The 23489-nt window shown below is 38.4% G+C and overlaps 1 protein-coding gene across 1 annotated transcript in view; it reads right to left on the bottom strand.

Moving 5' to 3' along the window:
* Crb1 (crumbs cell polarity complex component 1) overlaps positions 1-23489 on the bottom strand; it is a 163048-nt gene that overhangs the window by 36295 nt on the left and 103264 nt on the right. Inside the window, exons 6-10 of the mRNA XM_028773807.1 lie at positions 14837-15793; positions 9677-10224; positions 7862-8027; positions 2892-3798; positions 786-914 (exon numbers count right to left, since the gene is read on the bottom strand). Coding sequence (XP_028629640.1) covers positions 786-914; positions 2892-3798; positions 7862-8027; positions 9677-10224; positions 14837-15793 — 2707 coding nt within the window. The remainder of the gene's footprint in view (positions 1-785; positions 915-2891; positions 3799-7861; positions 8028-9676; positions 10225-14836; positions 15794-23489) is intronic.

The raw sequence follows: 23489 nt of genomic DNA, 5'->3' as shown, positions 1-23489 counted from the left end.
CACACACACACACACACACACACACACACACACACACACACACACACTAAAAACAATAAAGTCTTCTTACAGAACTCTGAGAGGTAGGGATAATATTGTACGGTATGTGGGTGGATTAGTGGTTACTTTTTCTCTGCCTACATAATGCCTGTGTTCATAGAGTCCTGGTTTTTACCTGTTTGGGAATGGAGATCTCTTGGGAGATTTGATCAAAGCAGGGACTAACGTTCTCTCTTCCCCTTGACCACACCCCAGCCAGTCAAATGCAGACACAACTTTACCTGTATCTATAGCTGGTCACAGATTGTCTGAGGTCAGTGGCCAGTTCTGACTAGGTGAATAGTTAGAGGGATCCTCTGTGAAAGAAATAATTCTCTGGGTAAGGAGTTCATATACTTTGGGTTGAAGTTAATCATGTAAGGTAATTTTAGGTGTGTTTTATTTTACTTCAAAAGCAACCATATTGAAATCATATATTAGAGCTAGTGTGGGGAGGACTCCATGAATCCAGAAGTACTTATAGGAAAGAATAAATAAGACATTATATATTTTAAAAATCATATTTTCTTATTTGAAGTCTTGGCTGGTAAAATATTCTATACTTTGACCTACACTGTAATTTTTCTTCTTTTTTATTGCTTGATTCTGTCTGGACCTATATTTCAACATAGATTTTTTTTTCCTGTGGGAACTGAGATGAAAAATTGGAGGAGAAAATGAACTTTGGGCAATTCCTCTGTTCTTTAGCTCAGAACTTTTATCCATAACGTTCCAGTGTCACTCACCGCTCCCCAGTGAAACCTGGCTGGCACATACATTTCCAGTCCTCCTGGAACATGGAGCAGCTGCCTCCATTGTAGCAAGTGAAGTTTGTCTTCTCATTCCCACAGACTGTTGAGGGTAATCTGCTGTGTCTAGAGAGATAAAAGTAATGACCACAGCTGTTTATCTTGTTCATTCTGTTCAAGAAAAAAAAATTGTTTTGAGAAGTTCATATATGTAGTCAATGTTAGGCTAATTAAGCTCTGAGGCCGAGGAACAATTAATGCTGAATTTTTCTGCATTGCACAAACACGATGTTCTTCAGCAAAGAGCTCCTGCTGGAGCCCACCGAAACCAGCATGATCATCCATCTTCCGCTCTCCACAGCTTTTGTGCACGAGATAAGATCTATGCCATGGGGTGGCAGTAAATTTAAGGCTGGGAAGGAGTTCACTATAGCTGGGACTGCAGCTGCTTTTCTAATAAATCAATAGAGGCCATAGGAAAATTGCATCTCTATAAAGGGCAGGAAAACAAGGAGACCACTCTGGTACTCAGGCACTCGTGTGATTTCTCTGTTGGCTTTCAGAGCTGAACTACAGTTGCCCTGCCAAGACTTGCCTGCTCCCTCTCTCATAATTCATAGCTTTGCACAGTGCAAGCCAAGTGCTGTCCAGGCAGTTTGTGTATAATACTCAATGTGACTTCATGTGAGTTCAGCATGGGGCTCTTTGTACAGCCACAAAGCTGGACACACTGAAGAATCCTTAGAAAAAAGCAGAACAGATTGTTAGAAGCTAAGAAAACACTGCTAGACAAAAATCTCTAGGCTTGAAAGGGCTGATTTTAAAGCAGATTTTAAAATTGTTGCTCAGGACCTTCAGTCGTGTGTGTGTGTGTGTGTGTGTGTGTGTGTGTGTGTGTGTGTGTGTTCAGATACAGAATGAATATTCTGGAAGTGGCGAGCAAATTCGTATTTGTTCTGTCATGCCCTGAAGCTAACACAGAGAAGCCCACCTGAATGATGGTATAAAGGTGTGTCTTTTCAAAAGAGTCTAATTACTCTACTTCAAAAAGAAAATGTCATAAGGACATTTCAGAAGTGTTAAGAATGTCAGCTGGCTCTAAAAGAGTCACTCCCAATGCAAATCTCCAGCTTTATACACACCCTGGCTTAATAAATAGCATCTGAAAGGTTCATTAGAAGGGATTTTTGAGAACTTTATTCTTTAAAACTTGACTTTGTTGAATCAGATAGAAAAAGGTTCCAGAGAGCTCATTACTAGGGCTTATATATTTTCTTATCTATGGTCACTGTGTAAGACTCTTAATTTGTATCCTAAATTTTGGTTTTAACCAGTCAGGCTACTCACTGACAAATGAGTCTGTTAACTTGCAAGAAGTAACATCTCTTAAATAACCTGAGCGTTTAACACTTCTCACTGTGCCTTGCCATTGAAGCTCTGAACAGTATTAGATGCTGTGGAAGATGAACACAACTTCTCACAGGAATGGATGCATGTAATGTTTGCCAAGATGCTCTACCTCTGAATTAAAGTGATGTTTACAGGCGGCCAATTTGTTCCTCTCCAGGTATCCTTGCCCCTGTCCTGGAGTATAGTATTCATTAATAACAACCTCTCACCTCCCTATAATGATGCACAATCAATTACTTAATAAGTGGAAAGCAAAAACAATGGCAGTAACATGATTAAAAGATTCTTTTTAAAATCTGTTTTCATAGCATAAAAGTGAAGTGGTCATAAGAGCAATAGACTACCACTACAGTTTTAGTTTCAAAAAAATTGTGAAATTCTTTAAAATGGGTAAGTTGAACAGATATTATTTTAGTGGCATGCTGAGTATTATATAAACGCCACTTTGCATTGGTGTATGTCCTAAATTTTCTTTATTATGCTGTGTTATAACTCTGTAAGTTATACAAAACACACACATTTTAGGATATTCTACAATACAACTGCATCTTTGCGTGATCAAATCATGATGGGAGTGCTCAAACCCAGCCTTGTTTAGCACATATGGATGGACTTTTAACAGGGAGAGTTTCTCTGCCTCACAATGAAAATTCAGGGCATAGCCCCAAAGACTGAGCTCCATTTTGTGCTCACCTGCAAAATCTCCCGGTAAAATTTCCAAAGCAGAGGCAAGAGTAGCTATGAGCTCCAGGGACGCAGGTGGCTCCATTTGCACACTGATGACTCTTGCAATTGTCTATGTACGCCTCACAGTTCACACCAGTGTATCCAGGATCACACCTGCAGTGGTAGGCTGCAACTCCGTCAGAGCAGTTGCCATGGATACAGGGGCTAGAAAAGCACTCATCAATGTTGATTTCACAGTGTGTCCCTGACCATCCCGAGAGACAGGCACACTGATAAGAACTGTAGCTGTCTTCACAGTTTCCTCCATGCAAACAGGGGCTGGAGTGGCAGGCATTTGATGGCAAACAGCCAGTAAGCACCACATTTGTAGAAACTTTGAGAAACTGCTCTTCTTGGGGCTTACTAGTGAAACCATGAAGATTTTCAAAGTAAGAGAGATATATACCTCCAATCTCTATTGTGCTCAGACAGCCCTGCAGGCCTTTCAGATTGTCAACAGCTTGGTCGCCCACATAGATGTCTGTATTGTCCTTCAAAAAGTTCAGGCTTCCAGTAGCAACTGCACTTATCACGAAGGGCATCTGGTCATCCACCTCCATTTGCCATCGGGAGGTCTGGGCCAGTGGGTCTATCATGGAAAAAGTCACTTGGTGCCATGTGCCATCATTCACCAATTGCGAACCCACCAGATGCAGCGTATAAAAGCTGTTGCCACTTCGCAATTGAAAGAGCAATCTGGCGTCTTGAATGCTAATATTAAGAAACTCTGGTTCTTTTTCCGCGTGCAATATCATCACATCTGTATCATGCGTTCTGAAGCCAAATGTGATATAGGTGAGTTCTCTGGTAATATTCCCATTGCTTCTGAACAATATTTCTCTGCTTAATCCGCTGAAAACAGCATTTGCGATACCTAAATGTGGAAAGGTGAAACTCATTGTCAACTTTATCCATTGCATCACGTCACTGATGTTTGCATAGGTTGTTTGACACGTTACATACTGTGCTAGTTGCTATCAAGTTGTGTCTTATACAGATGTTACTATTTTCCTTGTTTTACAAGAGAATAACTTGAGATTTGCAGAAGCTGAGTAACTTGGTTGTTAAAAAAAAAAAATCACCAAACTAGAAGGTCAAACCTGCCTATTGTGATATCAGAATTCAACTCACACCTTTCTTTTCAATTCAGATCTCCAGGAATTCCAAATATCATTTTCCATTGGCTTGTATCAGGGGAGCCTTGATTATCGATTTTAAACATAAGCTAAACACATAGAAATCACAAATTTGGTTTTGGTAACATGCCAATTAGTTAACAATGGTCCCTGGCTTTGGATTGAGCTCCCCACTATGCAATTAATGGAAACATTCACAAATGATGGATTGATTTATGCCGTAAAAAAACCTCCAATTACATGCCAACGTACTAAGGTACTATAACCAAGTAACTTCATATGATCAGAAAAATAGAAGATAATAGCATTTTATGTTCATCTGTTGCTGTGAATATAGAAGTTTTGACAATCTTACTGTATTTCTCTATTAAAATTGCTATAATTTTATAATTATAACACCTACCTCCTAAAATATCTAACTCCATGTCTGCTTATGGTCTGTTTACAACCTTAAGTAAAGAGAAGGAATAAAAAGAGAATAAAGAGAAGGCACCACCCCCTACATTCTACCAGACCTGTCAGCTTAATTAATTGTGTCTGTGCCGGCCCTCTTTGCAACATTGCAATCGACACACTGTCCTTATTTCTTTTGGAGGTCAGGCTGTCAAGTCTAGTGTTGAGTTCTGTTCATTTTCACTATTTTTAGCCATTTTCTTGTGTGCACCCATTTTTTTCGTTGGCCCTGCACCAACACGTCCCTTCCATTTTTGTTATATTTTCCCCACTGCTGTACAAATATGCTGTGATTGCTGAAAAATTATGAAAAAGTGCCCAATGAGATCCGTAGTATTTCCCTGCCTTCTGTTCCGCTGTCTTATTTCTCTGTTCCTGTTACCACAAAAACTTGATACTTTGTAAGCTCGCTTTAATTTTCTCATCTCCTATTTTCTCTGATTTTGTCCCTATCACTTCACTGAAACTGCTTCAGTTGAGGTCACAATGACCTCAATCCAGTGGTCAATTTTCTGTTCTCATTTTTTCCATACTTTTCAGCAACAATCGAGCTGAAAACCTGATGGTTAGGGACCTTCATCACCAGGCTCTGTGCCAGCCAGCATCATTGGTTATACAGAAGATTGCTTCCTAGTTTCTCTACTTCTGTGGTTTCTTAAGATGGCTCTCACAGACTCTTCTTAGTTCAAGATGTAAATTTTAAACTCTATCTTTCAAGTCTGTGTGATCTAACCTTGTTTAATTGCCTACTTCAAGTTCACAACAATCTCTCCCTCATTCACATGCCACAGTCACAAAAACAAGGAGCTTGTCCCAAACGGGCTTTTTTTTTTTTTTTTTTGAACAAACATCTTATGTATTCTTTAAAATCAGAGACAGTGGCAGATAAAGACGTACTTCATCCAGCTGTTTGTACAGGACTTTAGCGCTAATTCTATCTCAAACAATGTTCATTGTTTAAAGTCTTTATATTCCAAAGTTGTTCCCATGCATATCTACAGGGGAAAATGTCCCATTCTGATAGTCGAAACAGGATTTTAATACTTGCTGAGACCTCAACCTGGAATATTCTTTCTCCAGAGTTCCCCATGCTCAGCACCTCCTCAGTGTTAATCAAAACCTTGTCTTGGCTTCATTCTTCTCTAGTGCCTCCTCCAACCCCACCCTGTCTGTATCTGTATAATATATAAGGTCCAAAAGTTAAAAAATACAAGATTATAATTAATGGTCCAAGCAGTGTAGAAATTAAAGTTGCAAGCCATGAGAAAGTAGAGAATCAGGATTTAAACCATCCCTGAGTCTGTCCTTTTTTTCTTTTCCTTTTGGCTAGTCCTTCTAGAACGTTAGCCATAGAATCCTTTACCATTACTGAGTGATTGATATCAAAGTACCATTCTTCATGGAGGGCTGAACATGTCTTCCCTGTTGAAGGACTAGAAGATCAAGTCCTCTCTGTTTTGAAGGACTCCCCCAGACAAGGAGGTTACAGATTCTTGCGAATGGGAAATAAGGTTTATATCCTTTCTATAGCTGTATCTATTGCCGTTCTAAGGAGCTCATAATTTTTTCCTTGCAAAACCAGGGCAGAAGCGCCAGTAGCTGCTCCTCCCACACTCAGAGTTCCTTGACATCCAAATTTTAAAATTTTAAAATAAAAGGCATGATTTGAATAATTTTGTGGTATACAGGGATATAATTCCCTCTTTTGTTGGGCGCCACCTGTAGCCATCCAGTGGCTATAAATGAACTGGGTTTACCTGAAAGGGGGGCTGGAAATGAAAAAAATGGGGCAGGGGGACGGTGGGTGAGAGAAGAATGAAGCCAAGACAAGGTTTTGATCAAGGCTTCAAGTTTAATATTCAGCACTGCCTTTATATAGGGGAAGCCCACTGAACCCATCCTTTGTTTCAGCGGGATTAAGACACAAAGCAAGCTCAGTTCCTGGAGGAAGTTGCAGGTATAGCCAAGGCAGAAGACTCCACCTAGGTGTTAAGGTCCATTGTGGCAAGTGCTCAAGGTCTATTCAGCCTGCTCAAAGCTGGAAAAAAACCTGCTCAAGGCTGGAAAAAAAACCTGTTCAAGGCTGGAAAAAAAAACCTGCTCAAGGCTAGGAAGGGCACAGATAGTCTAGGAAATAACTTTACCTTTTGCTTTGGAAAGTGAAATAATATTAAAAACCACATCAGGAGAAGTAAGTGAATAATGCAGGAGTTATAATTTATTTATAGTCCTTGACTAGATTTAAAGATCTCATTTGATTTCGCTGCTATTTGAATGTTTTTCTTACCATGTTTGGGGAAGACATTCTGGAGGGAAGGGGCATAAACAAACATCTTATTATGTATTCTTAAACAAATGCTAAAATGACCAATCTAATTTGCTCTTTGTTGTCTATCAAGCTATGTATATTTATTTAGGAAGATAGTGAAACCATGTGCTGTGATCTGGGTAAAGTGCTCAATGCACTTCTATGTATTGCCTTTCCTTCAATAAATACGCTTATATCTAGATAGAGCTGTAGAATTTTAAGTCTTGTTTTAAATCTTGCTGTATGACAGGGAAATCAAATAAACTCAAGGTAAACTATGAGTTGTATCCTCAAGATTATGTTGCTTTACTAGGCTCTGTCTTCCCAGAACACTTTCCTGTTGACACTGGAGGGTAGAGAACTTTAGAGCACATCTTTAGGTGCATACTTTATTGAATAATAAGAAGAGATTCTAATTTAATTCAGACATAGAGAGTTGGCTATTTTGGACTGTGTATCGTTTGAGCTAAGGGAGAAAACAACACATCAACCCTAATGTTTAGTTCAAACTCATGACTGTAATATTGAAACTGGAAAACAGTTCATAAGAAGGGAAACAGTTATACACACAGTAAGCCTGTACCTATTACACATCATGATACACATAAAGGGATACACAAAGAAACATGAGAAGTGTGTGTTGTTCTCTCTGTTTAATATGTGAAGAAGCTTTAGATTATGGTGGCCATGGACATAATCAATAAATCAAGAATCAATGGCAGTGATCCAGATGTATACACATTTACTCCATATTCTCAGTACTGAGAAAGCAAAGGCAGGTATCATTTGTCTTGTTCTTCACAAAGTAACTTGAAATAAAGAGCTAAGTTTATTGTTCCATTTTCTCACTCAGAAACTCAGGCTAGTATGCATTCCAGAGGTCATTCTGGTCATGATCTTGGTCACACCAGGCCTATTAAACTTCTCACGTAGTTTTCTCTAAGTTGGCTATGCCTGAATTCTTTGTTCACTATTTCTTGTTGGAACAATTGAAATGTACCAATGAACCTGGATGGATGATAGCTTTGAATGCTACCTACATTCAAACCCTTGAGGGACCAGCTGGCACTCTGCAATGGGAGGACATGGGCTGAGTTGACACCACTGAACTTGCTCGCAGACTCTCCCTGCCGTGTTTGTAGGGCAGGAGCAGGAGAAGTCATCCCACAGGGAGTGGCAGGCACCTCCATTATGACAGGGGTTGGACTGAGAAAGAAAGAAAATCAAAGGGATGAAAAGCAAGGACAATGAAATATGGCAGTGTTAAAGGTGATGTCATCTGTTCCTTTAAAATGCCAATTCTCCTACATCTTTGCATTTTAGACATTATGTACATTGTTAATAATATAGAATAAAGCTGACTACTACCATTCCCAATTGCTTACTAAAAGAGCAGAGGAACGAGCAATAGACAGAGATGTGGCAGAGATAAAAATGAAAGGAAGAACAGAACAAAAGAGGAAAAGAGAAAATATAAAACTGATTTATGACATGAGAGGGCTTATTGAAATATGATATTCTCCATAATGTACAAGTTACCAGGCACTTTGCATACATCTATTATGACTGGTTGTGATGATTGTTACTTCTGGGTACTTTTATTTGCCTAAGATCCCACAGAAGGTGAAATAGCATGGGCTGGTCCTCCATACTCTAAGTCCCAGTTCCCCCTGCCCCCGATTATTAAAGACACTGTACTATTTCAGCTTTCAAGGTCACTCAGAGAGTAGTCAAAACACAAATATTTTTAAAGTATTTGTTTAGATCCCGCACTGCATTTATCCAAGGTCTATTATTAACATGGGTTTTCCTAGTTATGTACCTCCCCTTTCCTTCTTTACACTTCTGAGGATAGAACACAGGCCTCGAGTTTGCTAAGCCTATACTCTTTCACTGAGCTACATCCCCAGCACATTACATAATTTAATAAAATTTAATTTTTCATCTGTAAATATATAAATAAGCTAACAAAGCTCCTTTTAAATAGTAGTCTTCAGCATAACTCAGTGGATTAATACATGTAAAATCATTTCAATTACAGTGAAAGGATTCCTACAAGAAGAGCACAGTGGTTCAGTCACATATATTTAGAACTGGGTCTCATATACAGTAATTACTGGGGTTCATAGATGTTCAAATCATGCCAGTGACGTTCCTTCTTCCTTTCAAAAGCTCATAAAGAGATAATCATCTCACATGTTTAAAGCTATTTAGAACACATGAAAAGTGTTTGATCATATGTCAAAGGATTTCAAATCCAACTACTAAAAGGAAACTGAAATTTTGTTGTTGACTTGACAGAAGTAGCTGGGCATTGACATTAAATTTAGTGGGATCTTCGAAAAGAAATTCATTTGGCTAAACCCATAGAATATGAAGAATGTGTAGATTAAAATACTATTATTCTTAGGGAAATTAATTGTTTTGAGAACAAGAAAAGCTTAGGACTGGAGTTATGTCAGCTGTTATGTATTTATGATGTCAATGTAAACTAATGAAACTTTTTCGTGGTTCTTTGAGAATCTACCAGACTTTCTTAAGACACATAGATGAAAAATATTCCACGACTGGTAGGACATCAGCATTTTGTTCACATATAAAAGGTTTCATTCAGGTGTGGTAGTATACACCTGTAATCCTTTCCCATACTTGAGAAGTTCAGGAAGGAAGACAACGAATTCAAATCCATTCTGGGCTACATAGTTAGTTGCCTATTTCAAAAACAAACAAACAAAAACAAAAAAGAACCCCCCACCACCACTAACCCAAGAAGAAAGCAAAGTGATTATAATAAATCATTTAATAAAAACAACCTGAGTTTGCACTATGTGTATAGTTGACATAAATGACCCTACCTTACAGATATTGTCTCCAGGACAGCCTTGAGTCACATTGACAAGAATTAGATCATGGTATGCATTGTTTGTTGAATTGGGAAAGAATTCCAGATTCTGGTTGTTTAATTTTACATCTTGAATACAGCCTTTGAAGAAGCCACCATAAACTTCAGTCTTCTCTCTGTCAGGCAGGCCACCAATGAAGATGACGTCTCCTCTTTGAATTGTCCATGCAGGAACAGAAATGAATCCTAGGTTTTGTGAAGACTGATACAGTTCAATTTCATTTGGTTTGATTCTCAAAGATATTAAGTGAGCATTTCCATCACTAAGAAAAAATTTTACCACTAACTTGGGAGAGCCTGGAGTCTTCAGTGCTAGGTTTCCGTGCTCTAGCCAGACACAGACATATTGGTAAGTACTGTTTTCCAAAGCCAGAAGTAAGCCCAGGGATTGACGTGTTTGAACAAACATGGAGAGACTGAAGTTCTGTCCATAATTATCATTAACATTAAAGGCCGCATATCCGGTGGAGTCATCCAGGCCAAATCTTCCTGCTACATATTCTGCAATGTCCAAAGAGGGAAGGAGAAAGAAAAAAATCTTTATACTCAGATGTAAGAAGAAATGGGAGAAGGAACTTTCACAGACACTTTAAGTCCCAGACAGTCTTATTCAGTAGAATAGTAAGGTTTCCTCATTTTACTCAGCTCCTGAGATTATCGTGTAAATCACTATATTTTGTGTTATAATAGGTGCCTGTCAGTTACAAAAGAGAGAGAAAAAAACAGAAAAACAAAAAGCTTATGAAATGATCAGCTAAATATTCCTGTCTCTTCTCTAAAATCCAAACAATGAAATCTTATAGACACTTCTGAGTTTCATCTTAGTTAAAGAAGGGTGTGGCTGAAAGCCCTCCGTGCACCCTTGGGGCACACTGCCCGGTTTATCTCTGTTGTGTGAAGGCCTGCTGAAGCAGACACATCATGAAGTTGAATTGCTTTGTAGGAAGACAGAGAACAATTGTAAGATTATCCAGCTCAATTTGGGGAAGTCACTCCGTGTAGTAGGAATCTCTTGAGGAAAGAGATTCTAGGAGGGTGTAGTGTTCAACTTGTTAACTGACTGAGGTCAAGTTCAGGAAGGGCTGAGTGCTGCCTATTGAATCTGCAGTGCAGAAATTATTGCTGAGCTTGACAACACGGTCATAAAGATATTGCTCCTTTGGGTTTTCACATCTCAGTTGTAATTGTGGGAGGCAGGGGGTGGTGGGGAAATCATACCCTATCATGGTTAGATTTCATCACCAATTGAAGTTTGTGTGAAAGTAAGACATATTTTAGTGTAGCTGAACCACAGCGAGTCTCGCTTAGACAACCATCTGTGTTTGAAGACCTTCTGCATAAAAGACTACACTTTCAGAACTCTGACTTGATTCCTAGAGGAACATTGCATTGTGAATCTGCATTTGGACACCACCTGCTCCAGGCAACTACAGGTAGCTTTCAAAGGTACTGTCAGATAAAATAGCCTCTTTGAACAGGTTAACATCTCTGCACATGCTGTGGCACTTTTGTATAGGATAAAATGCTTAATAAGAAAATTGGGCTCTTGAAGCCCTTGAGTTTTGAGGATAGGCACAAAAATCCCTCAAGCTCAGGGGGCCAGGTCCCTGCTGGTCATCCTAGGATGCCTGCAGCATCACTTTGTGGATCAGAATAAAAGACAGGATGCGGGAATGGGTTTCTTTTTTTCCTTAGAAACTTGACTCTCCAGTAATCCTATTCTTCAGAAATCACAAGCAGGTAGTCAGGCTGTGTGATGTGCTACTTGATTTTAGAAACACTGTAAGGCACACAGGAAGGACCCAACTATACACATGGAAGATTTGATGCTAATATAGATAGCGGATATGTTCTAAAGATGCATGGATGAAAAATTTTAATTTGACAGATTTTAATGACTGATGGACTTTAAGATTAAGTTTAGTGAGAGTTTCGTAGGAGGCACTGATATTAAATGTGACTCATCAGTTTACAATAGGAGAGGACTCTCTAGCCTCACAAATGACAATGGCTGACAAAAGACAATATGTAAACTGACTGTCCAAAATTACATGTAGTGCTAATGTGATAAAGGAGAGCACATTATATGGGAAGCAGAAAGTTGTGACTCTGTATCTGTGTCTCCTTAAGCACATTTAGATACCACCTTGTAGAACGAGGCAAATGTATGGCCAAAGGAACAAGCAGCTAATGAAGTCCTACAGGGACATGCCATAGACACACCAGAGGAAAGTAATGTGTGTAGGATGCTGGGAGTGGTTGCTGGGCATGGGATATTTTTCTTCAAATATTTAGGAATTCTCAAAAAGAGACTTTAAGCCCTATGCGCGAACATCCCCAGTGATAACTATGTGGGAAAATGGAGGTTTGGGTAAACCATCGTCTAGAAATAACTGATTCGAAATTTGGGGCCAGATAGCATAATGAATTCTCTATTCTTGAAGTGGGTTAAAAGCAGGGGGTAACATAAGAAATCCAGCTACTAAATGAGGCTCTGTCAAACCTAACAACCACTGATTCTAATATAATACCATTCTAAAAGTCTAGGTGGACAGAGGAAGACAAACATACATAAGTTGCTTTTTAAAATTAGATACTCTCCAAACAAAGAAAGAAGTATGTCACATATTCCTTTAGAACCTGTGGGTCATAACCCTTTTGGGGTGAATAACCCTTTCACAGGGGTCTCCTAAGACCATCAGAAAACACAGACATTTACATTATGGTTCATAAAAGTAGGAAAAATTACAGTTGTGAAGTAGCAACAAAATAATTTTATGGTTTAGAGTCACCACAATGTGAGAAGCTATATTAAAGGGTCACATCATTAGGAAGGTTGAGGACCACTTCTTTAGAACAATATCCCAGAAAACCCTGTTCTGACACATAATGCAAGACCCACAATGTCATCACTGCGGGCAGTTCAGGGTGCTAGGGAAAGCTCATGGGAACATAAATGACTTTTGAGAAGATCAACTTCAAGATATTGGCAATGTCTACACTTTTGATGACATTTATACAACCCCACCCTCTATTCAACCTGTCTTCTTCTTTCATCGTGTTTACCAATGGCAAATGTTGTCCAAAATCATGGCTTGAGAAGGGGAGAGATGGCTCAGTGGTTAAAAGTATGAGCTGCCCTTGTAGAGGGCAGTGCCCATATTAGGTAGTTCAAAACTGTCTTTAACTCCTGTTGCAGGGGACTTGTCCTCATGTGGTGCAGGAATACACTCAGACCCACACACATACACATAAAGTAAAATAATAAAATACATCTTTAAAAAATTATTATTTTGATGGCTTACCTTCTTGATTTTTAGTGTGCCTCATTTGAAATATATATATATTTGACATATATATATATATATATATATATATATATATGTCTCTATATGTATACAGGATCTCATTTGTTCATTTGTGGTCTTAAATATGTATGTGTTTAAGATATAAAATACAAAAAAACCCATTTCCTTATTTCCTTATTGATCTCAGCAATACAGAGTATTTGAACTTTATAATTCCAGGGTCACATGAAAAATATAACTTTGCTTTAAAATTTCCCTCCTAAATTTTCAGAAACAAAGGGTTTTATGAAATTCCTGCCTTATAATCATTTGATGCCAAATGTTGGTTTAAACAGTTTCAAACTGTGAAAAGAGAGGATTTAATCACACTTCGTGTAAGTTTAGGGGATATAATCACATGGTGCGAGGGTAGGGGTGTAATTACACTATTTGGGGGATATGGAAAGTGTAACCAAATCAGGAATTTTGTTTTAAAATTCATTATTTTCTAAGTTGGAAAAAAAAATCTAAAGAAAACCAGAACCTGCTTGGCATCTCTCGAGTCTATTTCCTAGGACAGTCAGCATCCCCAGGTCAGTGCTAACCTCAAGGGTCACCGCATCTGGAAGCCAGTCAAAATGAGTCCGCATCTGTTTGTTATTTTGTATATGTAGTAAAAATATTGCTTTGGGTCAATTAGATTTCTCTTCAAAACGTGAACCATTGCCTCGGCATAATTTCACCTTTAAAAATAATCACAAAACAACCGGCCACGCCATTTAAAATATTGCATGGAGCAGCAGATGCCACGCCTCATTGTCAAACAGGTCCGTGATTGTAATGAATATTGTGGTCAGGGGAAAATCTGCGAATAGTTTCTAATAATTCTTAGCTATTGAACATGGAGTAGGGTATAGGCTACGGCTGGTTTTAATTTTCCTTCATACAAAACAGAGTAGACTATTTACCATATGTTGTCCTCCTTGGACTCATTCTAAAATGCTGGAGTAAATTGCAGCCGAACTTCAAAGCAGTCTCTTCGAGTTCCCTCTCAGACCCCTCAATACATGATAATAATAATATAGGTGAGCAGGTATGTATTGATCGCTATCAGTGGCAGCCTTTAGAGTGACGCCAGAAGTAAAGGATTTGAAATCCACTTCAAACTGATTCGCTAGAGCAATCATATCTATCTGTGCATGACAACTACCAAGTTTTCCTGATAATACATTTCATGTCTTCTTTCTTTTTCCTGCTGAAGACATCTATCCTCTTTATAAAACAAGACCTTTGAAAAGACAGTTTTGACTAGAACTGATGACTTGTCAACTTGTTAATCTTAAGCATGATTCTTAAGGAAGTCCAAGCTACACAGAGAGATCAGGAAAGTGTATATTCACTGAGACTTGAAAAAGCACAAGATGTGGTATTAGTATGTGGCAGTAACTAGTTTTCTGCCCAAAACTCCCCTTTCTCTAAAAGATGACATCTTGTGCAAATACCTAAGATTTTCTGTACATTTCTGATATGCAAGAAATGCTATGAGAATTTTACTAACTAGATGAAACACCATGTTGGTTGGAATTATTTGCTTATTGTTATTATTATTAATTTTACTTTTCAGCCCAAATAAAACTTAGCTAGACTATGAAACCCACTCATAATTAATACATATTGTGGCTGTGTCCTTTTATCTCATTAGTGAGCAAACCTCAGCGTAAGTCCTGAGGGGGTCCTTATGTTTCCTAACAGGGGGTGGCAGCCTGGGTGATTTGAGATAGCTCTGCTCGGAGGCACAGCACTCCTGGGCACCCCACTCCTCTCACCTTTCAGGCAGTTGGAGCCTGTATAGGGCCTGTCACATTCACACTGATAACCCTGCCACAAGTTGATGCAGCGTCCTCTGTTTTGACAGGGTTGACTTTCACACCAGTCCTTTCCCAGGCAGCCTGCTTTGACGTTTGATGACAAGCCAGACGAAATGTTCCCCAGAGTTATGTGATTCAAATCAAATCTAATATCTTGGAGACAGCCTACAAACGAAGGTGTGGAAGGCACATTATAGACGTTAAGCACAGACACACTGTCGTTCATTGTCTCCATTGGTAACCTCCCAAAAAAAGAGTTCTGCAAAGCACATATTGATTGATGATTCTCAATGGGAACAGAAGACTTGGTGGTGCATTTCTCCTTGCAGGAGCTGTCAATCAGGGTAAGAGTTATAGTTTCTGCGAATGTTACCTCCACCAAATGCCATTCTCCATCACTGGTGTTGTGGGACATAGACAGGAGAACTTTTGGCTGATTCCAGACTTCGATCGATAAGTGAACACAGCCATTCAGCAACTCCAGCTTCGTAGACAAATCCTTGTCGCCGCGGACAAAGAGAAGTGCGTTTTGCTGAACAGTCTGAAACCTCAAGGACATGTTACACTCTGATGCTGTGGTTGTTTGGGAGCCACTTGTGACCCATAGGAAGCCATTTCTCTCAAAAGAAAGTGTGGTGACAGTTTCACACAGTGGCCCCGCATAGCCAGAAGGACACTGGCATGTGAATCCATGCTGGCCATTTTGGAAGTGAGGGATACATTTTCCATTGTTCAGACACTGGTGATGACTGCAACCCAGCAGAATTTCAGAGCAGCCTTCTCCTCCATAAAATGTCCTAGAAGTGTCATCAAAGGGGCAGTGACAGGTAAAATTCCCAGGCAGGTTCTCACAAGTCCCACCATTTAGGCAAGGGTTCGGTAAACATTCATTGATGTCTTCTTCACAGTGAATTCCTGTTAAATAATAAACATTAGGTTAAGTGCATACATACTCACATAGACATATATGAGCCAATCATTACTAGAAGTTTCATATAAATTTTATATATAATAAAGAAGTTCAGATCAAGTTCAGGCTTAGAACTGTGATGGAGTAAATTATAGTTCTGGAAGAAAACTAACATCAGTTGTACCATTCTACATACGTACTGAAAAGAGCAGTTGCAACAGACTTAGAATTCTTGTAGAAATAGACCATTTGTCAACTATAGTGATCATCTCAAGTTACCATTGTCAAGGATGCATATGGCATCGATATGAAAACATATAAAAAATGGGGTAAACTCTGGTTCTGGCAGTGATCCTAGATTTTAAAATGATTGATCTGCGGATGCTTTTTTTAGTTCCTTATTTACCCTCTTATTTTACTCTCTTCTACTTGGAAGGAATGACTTGCTTTTTCTCTTGTTCACACCATCCTACAACCCCTCGAAGATTGCCTGATATATAAACCTTGATATCTCTCACCACAGAAAGCTCCTAGATGGAAAAGCTCACCTTCTTCCTGAATTCTTATGTAAAACAAGACCTCTATTCTACAAGTTCCTGTTGATAATTTTTATTTCACTTTGATAAAATATGGTTCTTGATTTCGAGAAACATGGAACACTGTCCATAAAAGAGTGATTAGCACTATTTTGATCAAGTGGATAAGAACATGACACTGTGCTTGTTAGTTTTTGTCAACTTGGCACAAGCGAGGGTCACCTAGGAAGAAGGAATTTTGCTTGAGGAATGGCCTCCATCAGAACAGCCTGTAGGCAAGTCTATGGGGGGGCATTTTCTTAATTAATAATTGATGTGGGAGGGCCAAGCCCACTGTTGGCAGTGCCAGCCCTAGTAGGTGGTCCAGGGTGGTATAAAGAAGCAGGTTGAGCAGACCGTGAAGACCAAGCCAACAGGCAGCTGTCTGTCCTGGACTCTGTTTTAGTTCCTGCGTCCAGGTTCCTCCCTTGAGCTCCTACTCTGAATTCCGTCAATAATGGACAATAAGCTATGAGTTAAAATAAACTTTTTCCTCCCCCAATTTGCTTTTGATAAGTATTTTTTCTCAGTTACAGACATCAAACTAGGATAGACAGTTGTTAGGAGTGACTATGAATGTAAATGAGCAAATACAAGTTGACATATGTAGAACACTTTATAATTTTTCCCAGCATCTTCATCCACATTACATTTCTGTTCTCAGTAATCTGCAGTTTTCAAGGCACACATTCTTAGCTCATTTTGCAGAAAAAAATTGATATTTAGAAATTTCAAGGTCTAAGTTCTAAAATATTTTTGTAATCTGACCCTAAATTATGTTTTATATCCAATCTGAAACTATTGTACCTAATAATTGTGTGCTGCTAGTTATTCTGGTTGCCAATATGTGAACACTATCTTCCCACTTACGCCTACAATTAAAATTTTAATTTTATTTTTTATTTTATACATATAATATTAATATTGTAAAAACAAAACCAGAAAACATCTTGTTTTGGCAATGATCCTAGATACAAATATGGACTCTTTCCTCAAGGACTGCCCTCTCTGTTAATTTGCATTCCTTCTTTGTATGACAACTGTGTCATACAAAGGTTGTCACTTTGATAGTGTTGCCTGTGTGATATTCATCAGGTTTTGTTTTCAGTCTTACTTTTCTCATCAACAAAATGGGGATAAAAATGGAATTTACAGACAAAGCTTTCCCACAGTCTGATTTAAGTCATGATAGTGATTGTGAATCTACCTATTGTGTAATTTCTCAATAGATGTTGGCCATTTACTAAAAAGTAATAACCAAAAGAATTACCTATACTGACAAAATTCAAATAGTCCTTGGTCACTGAAAGATAATTTTCAAAATGTGCTTATTTATGCTCCCTGCCATACAAAAAGAAAAGTCTTGAAATAATAACAAAAAGTAAATGTGAAATGTACACAGTGTATTACTCTAGAATCTCATTAGACTGTAAATTCCATGAGGTAAAGAAATATGTTTTCTTCATTAATCAGTGTCTAAGCCTTAGTTTAATATGTGACTCATATTTTAAAACCAAAGAATCATTTTATAATTAATCATTTGAATGGATCTATTAAAGATCTTCCTAAAGTAACAAATATTTATAAAGCATTAAATTTTATCTAAAACCTAAATAGTACCTTTTTGGTATGTTTATTAATTTATAGTAACAAAGTGTTCCTAAAATTAAAAAATATTTTATAAAGCATTAAGTCTTATCTGAAACCTAAGGTGTACTTTCTGGGTATGCTTATTAATTTAGGAAATGATAATTTTTCTCTATCCACCACCACTTATGTATCAGACATTAGGCATTTGATTGGAAAGTTTCCATCATAGTTATATTTTATGCTACTTGGATTGATTTTATAGAAGCTCTGGTAATTCAAAAATATTTTAAGTTCTGTGAGAAGAGTGACATACTCTAAATTTACTTACAGTCTCCCTCAGTGCCTGCACAGTGCTGGGGGTGGGGGTACACATGTTCTAAATGTTCTGTTAATACAAAGAGCAGAAGGGGATGGAATTGATCTGCTTGGTGGATGTAGAGCATTAGTATAACATTCTATGTACAGGTTCACTCTAAAGGAGCATTCTAAAGACATTTTAAGTACAACAAGAGTTTGAACTTTTATATTTGAAAATTTTTCCATAAATTTGATCTTTACATATTTGAGCAACAAACTAGCAAGTATTTCACCAAGACAAATTTCTGTTGCATGCACACGGTAGTATATGTTTCTAATCCCAGGAGATTGACGCCATCTTGGGCTATACAGTGAAGATCAGAATAGCCTCAGCTACACACACACACACACACACACACACACACACACAAACCCTGTCACAGATTTCAGATGCAAACAAGAAATTTGTTTGTAGACATAGCACTGTAAACTGCTCTCAAGAACATCCCTGAAATTCAGCCAACCCTCTAAATGCTTGAGGCCTATAATTATGATGGCCTGCATCTCTCAGAATTTAGTTTGGTACCCACAGCAAAAACGTCTTAACAAATGATTAATTTACAATTCTTTAAAATTTGCAAAGTACTAACCTGTGTCTTACTCCTACAGACTACATGGGAAGTAGATGGATACAGAAGTCACAGACCTGGCTTTGATTCAGGTACAGTATAACTTGAGGCATAAATGTGTGTAATGTTATGACATTTCTGAGAACGCATGGCACATAGTGGGCTTCCAGTGGTTGCAGATAATCTGTGAAGTGCAAACTCAGGCACTACTAGATCATAATTAGAACATTTCCAGTGAAAGCTTTGATTCAGAGACAGTGAACAATCTTGAGATATTAAAACTAATAATTAAAATCAATTAAACAAATACAGATGGCATACTGACCATGCGCAAAGTCCTGGGGATAGCATGAAATGACAATCAGGTCTTTTGAGTTTAGTGGAGGTAGGACCGTCATGTCAAAAGAAAGTGTCAGTGTGAGTCATTTGCATGCCAAAGGGGCAGCACTGGACAAATCCCAGTGATCTGCCCAGGCAAAAGCAACTGCAGCCCTAGCAACCTCATGTCAGAATGTTCCAGAAAGTTTTAGGGAAACTAAGTGTAAATGACTCTACATTTCAGGTATAAATCAGAGTTAAACAAACAAACAACAACAAAACATCATTGTGTGTACAAATTAGCAAAGAACCAAACACCGTGGATATGGAAAATCTGAAGACATTCTGAAGAAATGATGTGGCTAGCTACCCAGGAAGATACACAGAGGAAGATCAAGTTAGAAAGGCTAAGCCAATGCAGTCAGATAAGGGGGCTGGAGCTCACGAAGCTTTTTTTTATTTATTTATTCAACGTTTTGGCAGTGGGAACTGACAGGGTAAACGTGGATCAACGCGGTCCCTTCCAAAGTTCAGTCCCGCGGGGTTGTGTAAAGGAGTGAAGAGAAGGAAACTAGAGACTGGAAGACGCTCCAGGAGCCATTAAAACTCCATAAGCAAATCTGTGGGAGCCTGAAATAGGGTGTTTATTTCTGTCAGTTGGAGTTGCCTTTATTTGGAGTTGTTTGGCATATCAATAATGATGACATAGCTTTTGTTACAGTTGTTACTCTATATTTTATTATCCCGTAGAATACACAGATATGATCTTTCATAAGATACCAATAACTTGGCAAAACTCCTGTTCCAGTGGATTTAATACCGTTTTCTGACTTCTAAAAAGACCAGGCACATATTGGTGAACAAACATATTCAAGGCAAAACAATCATACAATAAAATTAAAATAAAAAATAGAAAAATAAAAAAAAAACAAGAAAAAGAAACTTTCTTCAGTGGTTATCTCACTGACTGGGCAAAAGGAAAGGTCTGCTGTCTATCAAAATGAAAGGATTAGGGGATGCTCAGGATTATACCTGCCAGTCAGTCTTGCCAGGGTATTTTAGCAGCTGTGATTCCATTGCATGGGTCCAGGTGGCAAGTTAAAACACAGATTGCTAAGTTTAGTATTGTTTTGAATCAATTCAGTTAACTAAAACTCTTCCTATTTAGTTTTCTAAAATTCTTCTAATATAGCCATATGAGATACTATGATAGTGCCACATTTAAAAATAGTCACGATCGGAAAATATTCACTACCTGGCATACTGTAAAAAATATCAATGAAACTACTGAGCATCTGTGGATATACAGGGATCCAGGAGTGGTGGTGCACACCTGTCACGCAAGCACTTGCAAAGCTGAATTAGGAGGTTCCTGAATTTGAGGACCCTGTGGTCCTCATCATGAAACCCTATATAACTGTTGTAAAATGGCTTTTGCCATATTTTTCACTGTAAGTCATGTTGCTAATGAAATACCTTGTAGAAAAATTGTTTCTATAAAAACAAAAACAAGTTACATTTTTTTTATCTATTTTAATTACTTAGGCTTTTCAAAAACTATAAATTCAGGAAGGAATTAAACGTAAAGCCAGGGTTTGGTGTATGACTAGTTCCACTTTCCTACTTTTGATATAACAATAGTACCTGTTATAGCATTAAATATTAGCAGAAATAAATACCTTAAAGCTGTAGCAACAACACTAATTATCTAAGTAATAAGAAGAAAGCGTGTTACCTATGAGCATCACCATAAAAAAGTGAAAACCTTGTCCAAACATATTTCCATAAAAAATAAACAGTTAGCCATCCAAAGTCTAGTAGATCGACAGAAACCGTTTCTGATGTCTTTGTGCTTTCTCCAAAAGGGTGGGCTTGCGCTTGTTGAGGAATAAGTCAGGGTTCAGCTTTGCCTCCTTCCACCTCCAGCTGGATCAGTGCGGCTTAATGTAAGACCGGCTGTGCCACTTATCAGGCAGCTTTGTTATATTCTTAGATCTGACTCTGCAGGACACACCGTGCCTCCCTTCTGTAAATCTCACTGGTGAGTGTTAGGATGATCTCAACATTAAATGAGGTTATTATGGAAACTGAGGAAGCTCCATATAAACCACGGTTCAGAGAAACTTTGATTGTGGAAAATCATTACCTGATTTTATTTTTCTTCATGATGATGGTAGTGTTGTGTTGGTCTTTCCCTCATTTCGTTTTGCTTCTTTGGGAGACTGAGGTCTTGCTATGTAGTCCTGGCTGGCTTCCAACTCTTGAATATTCCTGCTTCACCCTCTCCAGTGCCTTCAAACCCTGGGTTTTGTTGGTTTGTTTGTTTGTTTTGTTTTGTTTTTGTTGGTTTCGGTTTAGTTTAATTGATACTACTGAAATAAATCAACCAACCCCAAACAACAGAGTGTATTGAGTTGACAGCACTACTCTAATCCCAGCATGGCAGAGGCAGAGGGGAAGGTGTATCTCTCTGAGTTAAGGCCAGCCTGGTCTACTAAGTATCAAGTTTCAGAGAGCCAAGGCTACATAAAGAAATCCTGTCTCAAAAACCAAAAGTAAACAAATAAATTATGCTGCTCACACCAACTTCCAGCCTTGGCTCCAGTAGGGAGTGAAAAGGAGAGACAGACGAGAAGTCAGTATGGCGTTCACTGCTGTGACTGTAGGGGAGGAAGCTGCAGGAACAGGTAACTGTTCTTCTTGCAAATAGAGATATTGTGTGTTTATTATTGAACCAGCCAACCGTTGCCTATATACACACAGGGAAAATTCAGGCTCACAAGAAATGTCCAAATACCCTGACAGTGGTGATATTTTAAGCTTGTCATGAAGCTCTGACAGTGGCTTTGATATTATGCATTATATATCATACATATAATATTTAATTATATATAATTCATACATATATTAATATATTTATATATTATGCATAAAATCTATCTATCTATCTATCTATCTATCTATCTATCTATCTGCATCTCATATGCAATTCCTATGAGCAAACCTTAATTCTTCTCTTGTCTTTTGTCTGAGACATTATTTTATGAGCAGTTTCCACCTGAGTCTTTTGGGGAATAAGGAACTTTTGTTTTTTTTCTCTTCACCAAAAATGACTTCGTCCTGGGTGTCTTATTTAAAGAAGTTCAGGGAATGGACAGTTACTGGAATAAATGGGATATCAGCATCCCTGACTTCAGATCCAATATGAAATGTGTTGCTTGAATTTAAAGAGTTGAAAAACACACAACCCAGTAGTAGAACTGCTCCTGGGATGCTGTATTTATGTTCACTAGGTGTAATCTTCTAGGGATTGAAGTAAACCAAGCATTGCCAGTTATCTAGAGAGACAGTAAGTTTCCTGGCCAAGAAATAGTGAGCAGATTCAGAAAGGATAGCCATTCAGCATGGGTGTGATAGGAGAAACTTAAGAGAGGGCAGGTGATGGGCTTCAGTAGCCTCTATTGATTCTTTCGGTCCTATGATTCTGTCATAATTTCTGTGTAAAGATTGATTTCTATTTGAAGAATATACTGAATGTATTATGATCCTATAATGCCCCTATTTTGCGATAGCAGCCCGCTGTAAAGCTTGAAGGGAGAAATGGCCTAAGACATACAGTTCTAGGTCATGGGTCATGGACAGTGTTTTCCTGCTGCAAATGCTGAAGTGAATACAGAAACTATTGGCTCACAGGAGCTAGCACCGAGCCAGGTTGTTTCACACTCTGCCTGGCTCCTGGTTTGAGTCTTTTCTTCTCTATTGTGAGATGTTCTCAGGAGAAGAATCTGATGGGTGGCATAAACTGATATTTACTGACTGGAGCAATGGGTCAGTTGTTAATAGCACCTGCTGCTCTTACAGAGGATCAGGGTTTAGTTCTATACCAGGTGGCTTACAGTGCCTGTAACTCCAGGTCCTTTTCTGGACTCTTCAGATAATAGACATTCATGAAGTATACATGTATTCTTTCAGGTACTCATACATACAAATGAAATAAACAATCAACCAAAAAATAAAAGTATTAAAAATATAAATATTTAGGGATATTGAAAATAGGACCAAAGGTGGATGAGATGTCACAGTTGGTAAAAATACTTGCTACAAAACCCTGATGATCTGAGTTCAATCCCTAGGTCCTGCAGTAGAAAAACAGAACTGACTCCCAGAAGTTTTTCAGTGACCTCCATTCCCATTAGCACTTGCATGCCCACAATAACACCCCTCCAACACATACATGAAGAAAAAAAGGAAGGAAGGAAGGAAGGAAGGAAGGAAGGAAGGAAGGAAGGAAG

This window comes from Grammomys surdaster, unplaced genomic scaffold (assembly GCF_004785775.1).
Source record: "Grammomys surdaster isolate TR1022 unplaced genomic scaffold, NIH_TR_1.0 234, whole genome shotgun sequence".
Taxonomy (NCBI): domain Eukaryota; kingdom Metazoa; phylum Chordata; class Mammalia; order Rodentia; family Muridae; genus Grammomys; species Grammomys surdaster.
Note: the sequence above shows the minus strand (reverse complement) of the source record. Positions and strands in the feature narration are given on the sequence as shown.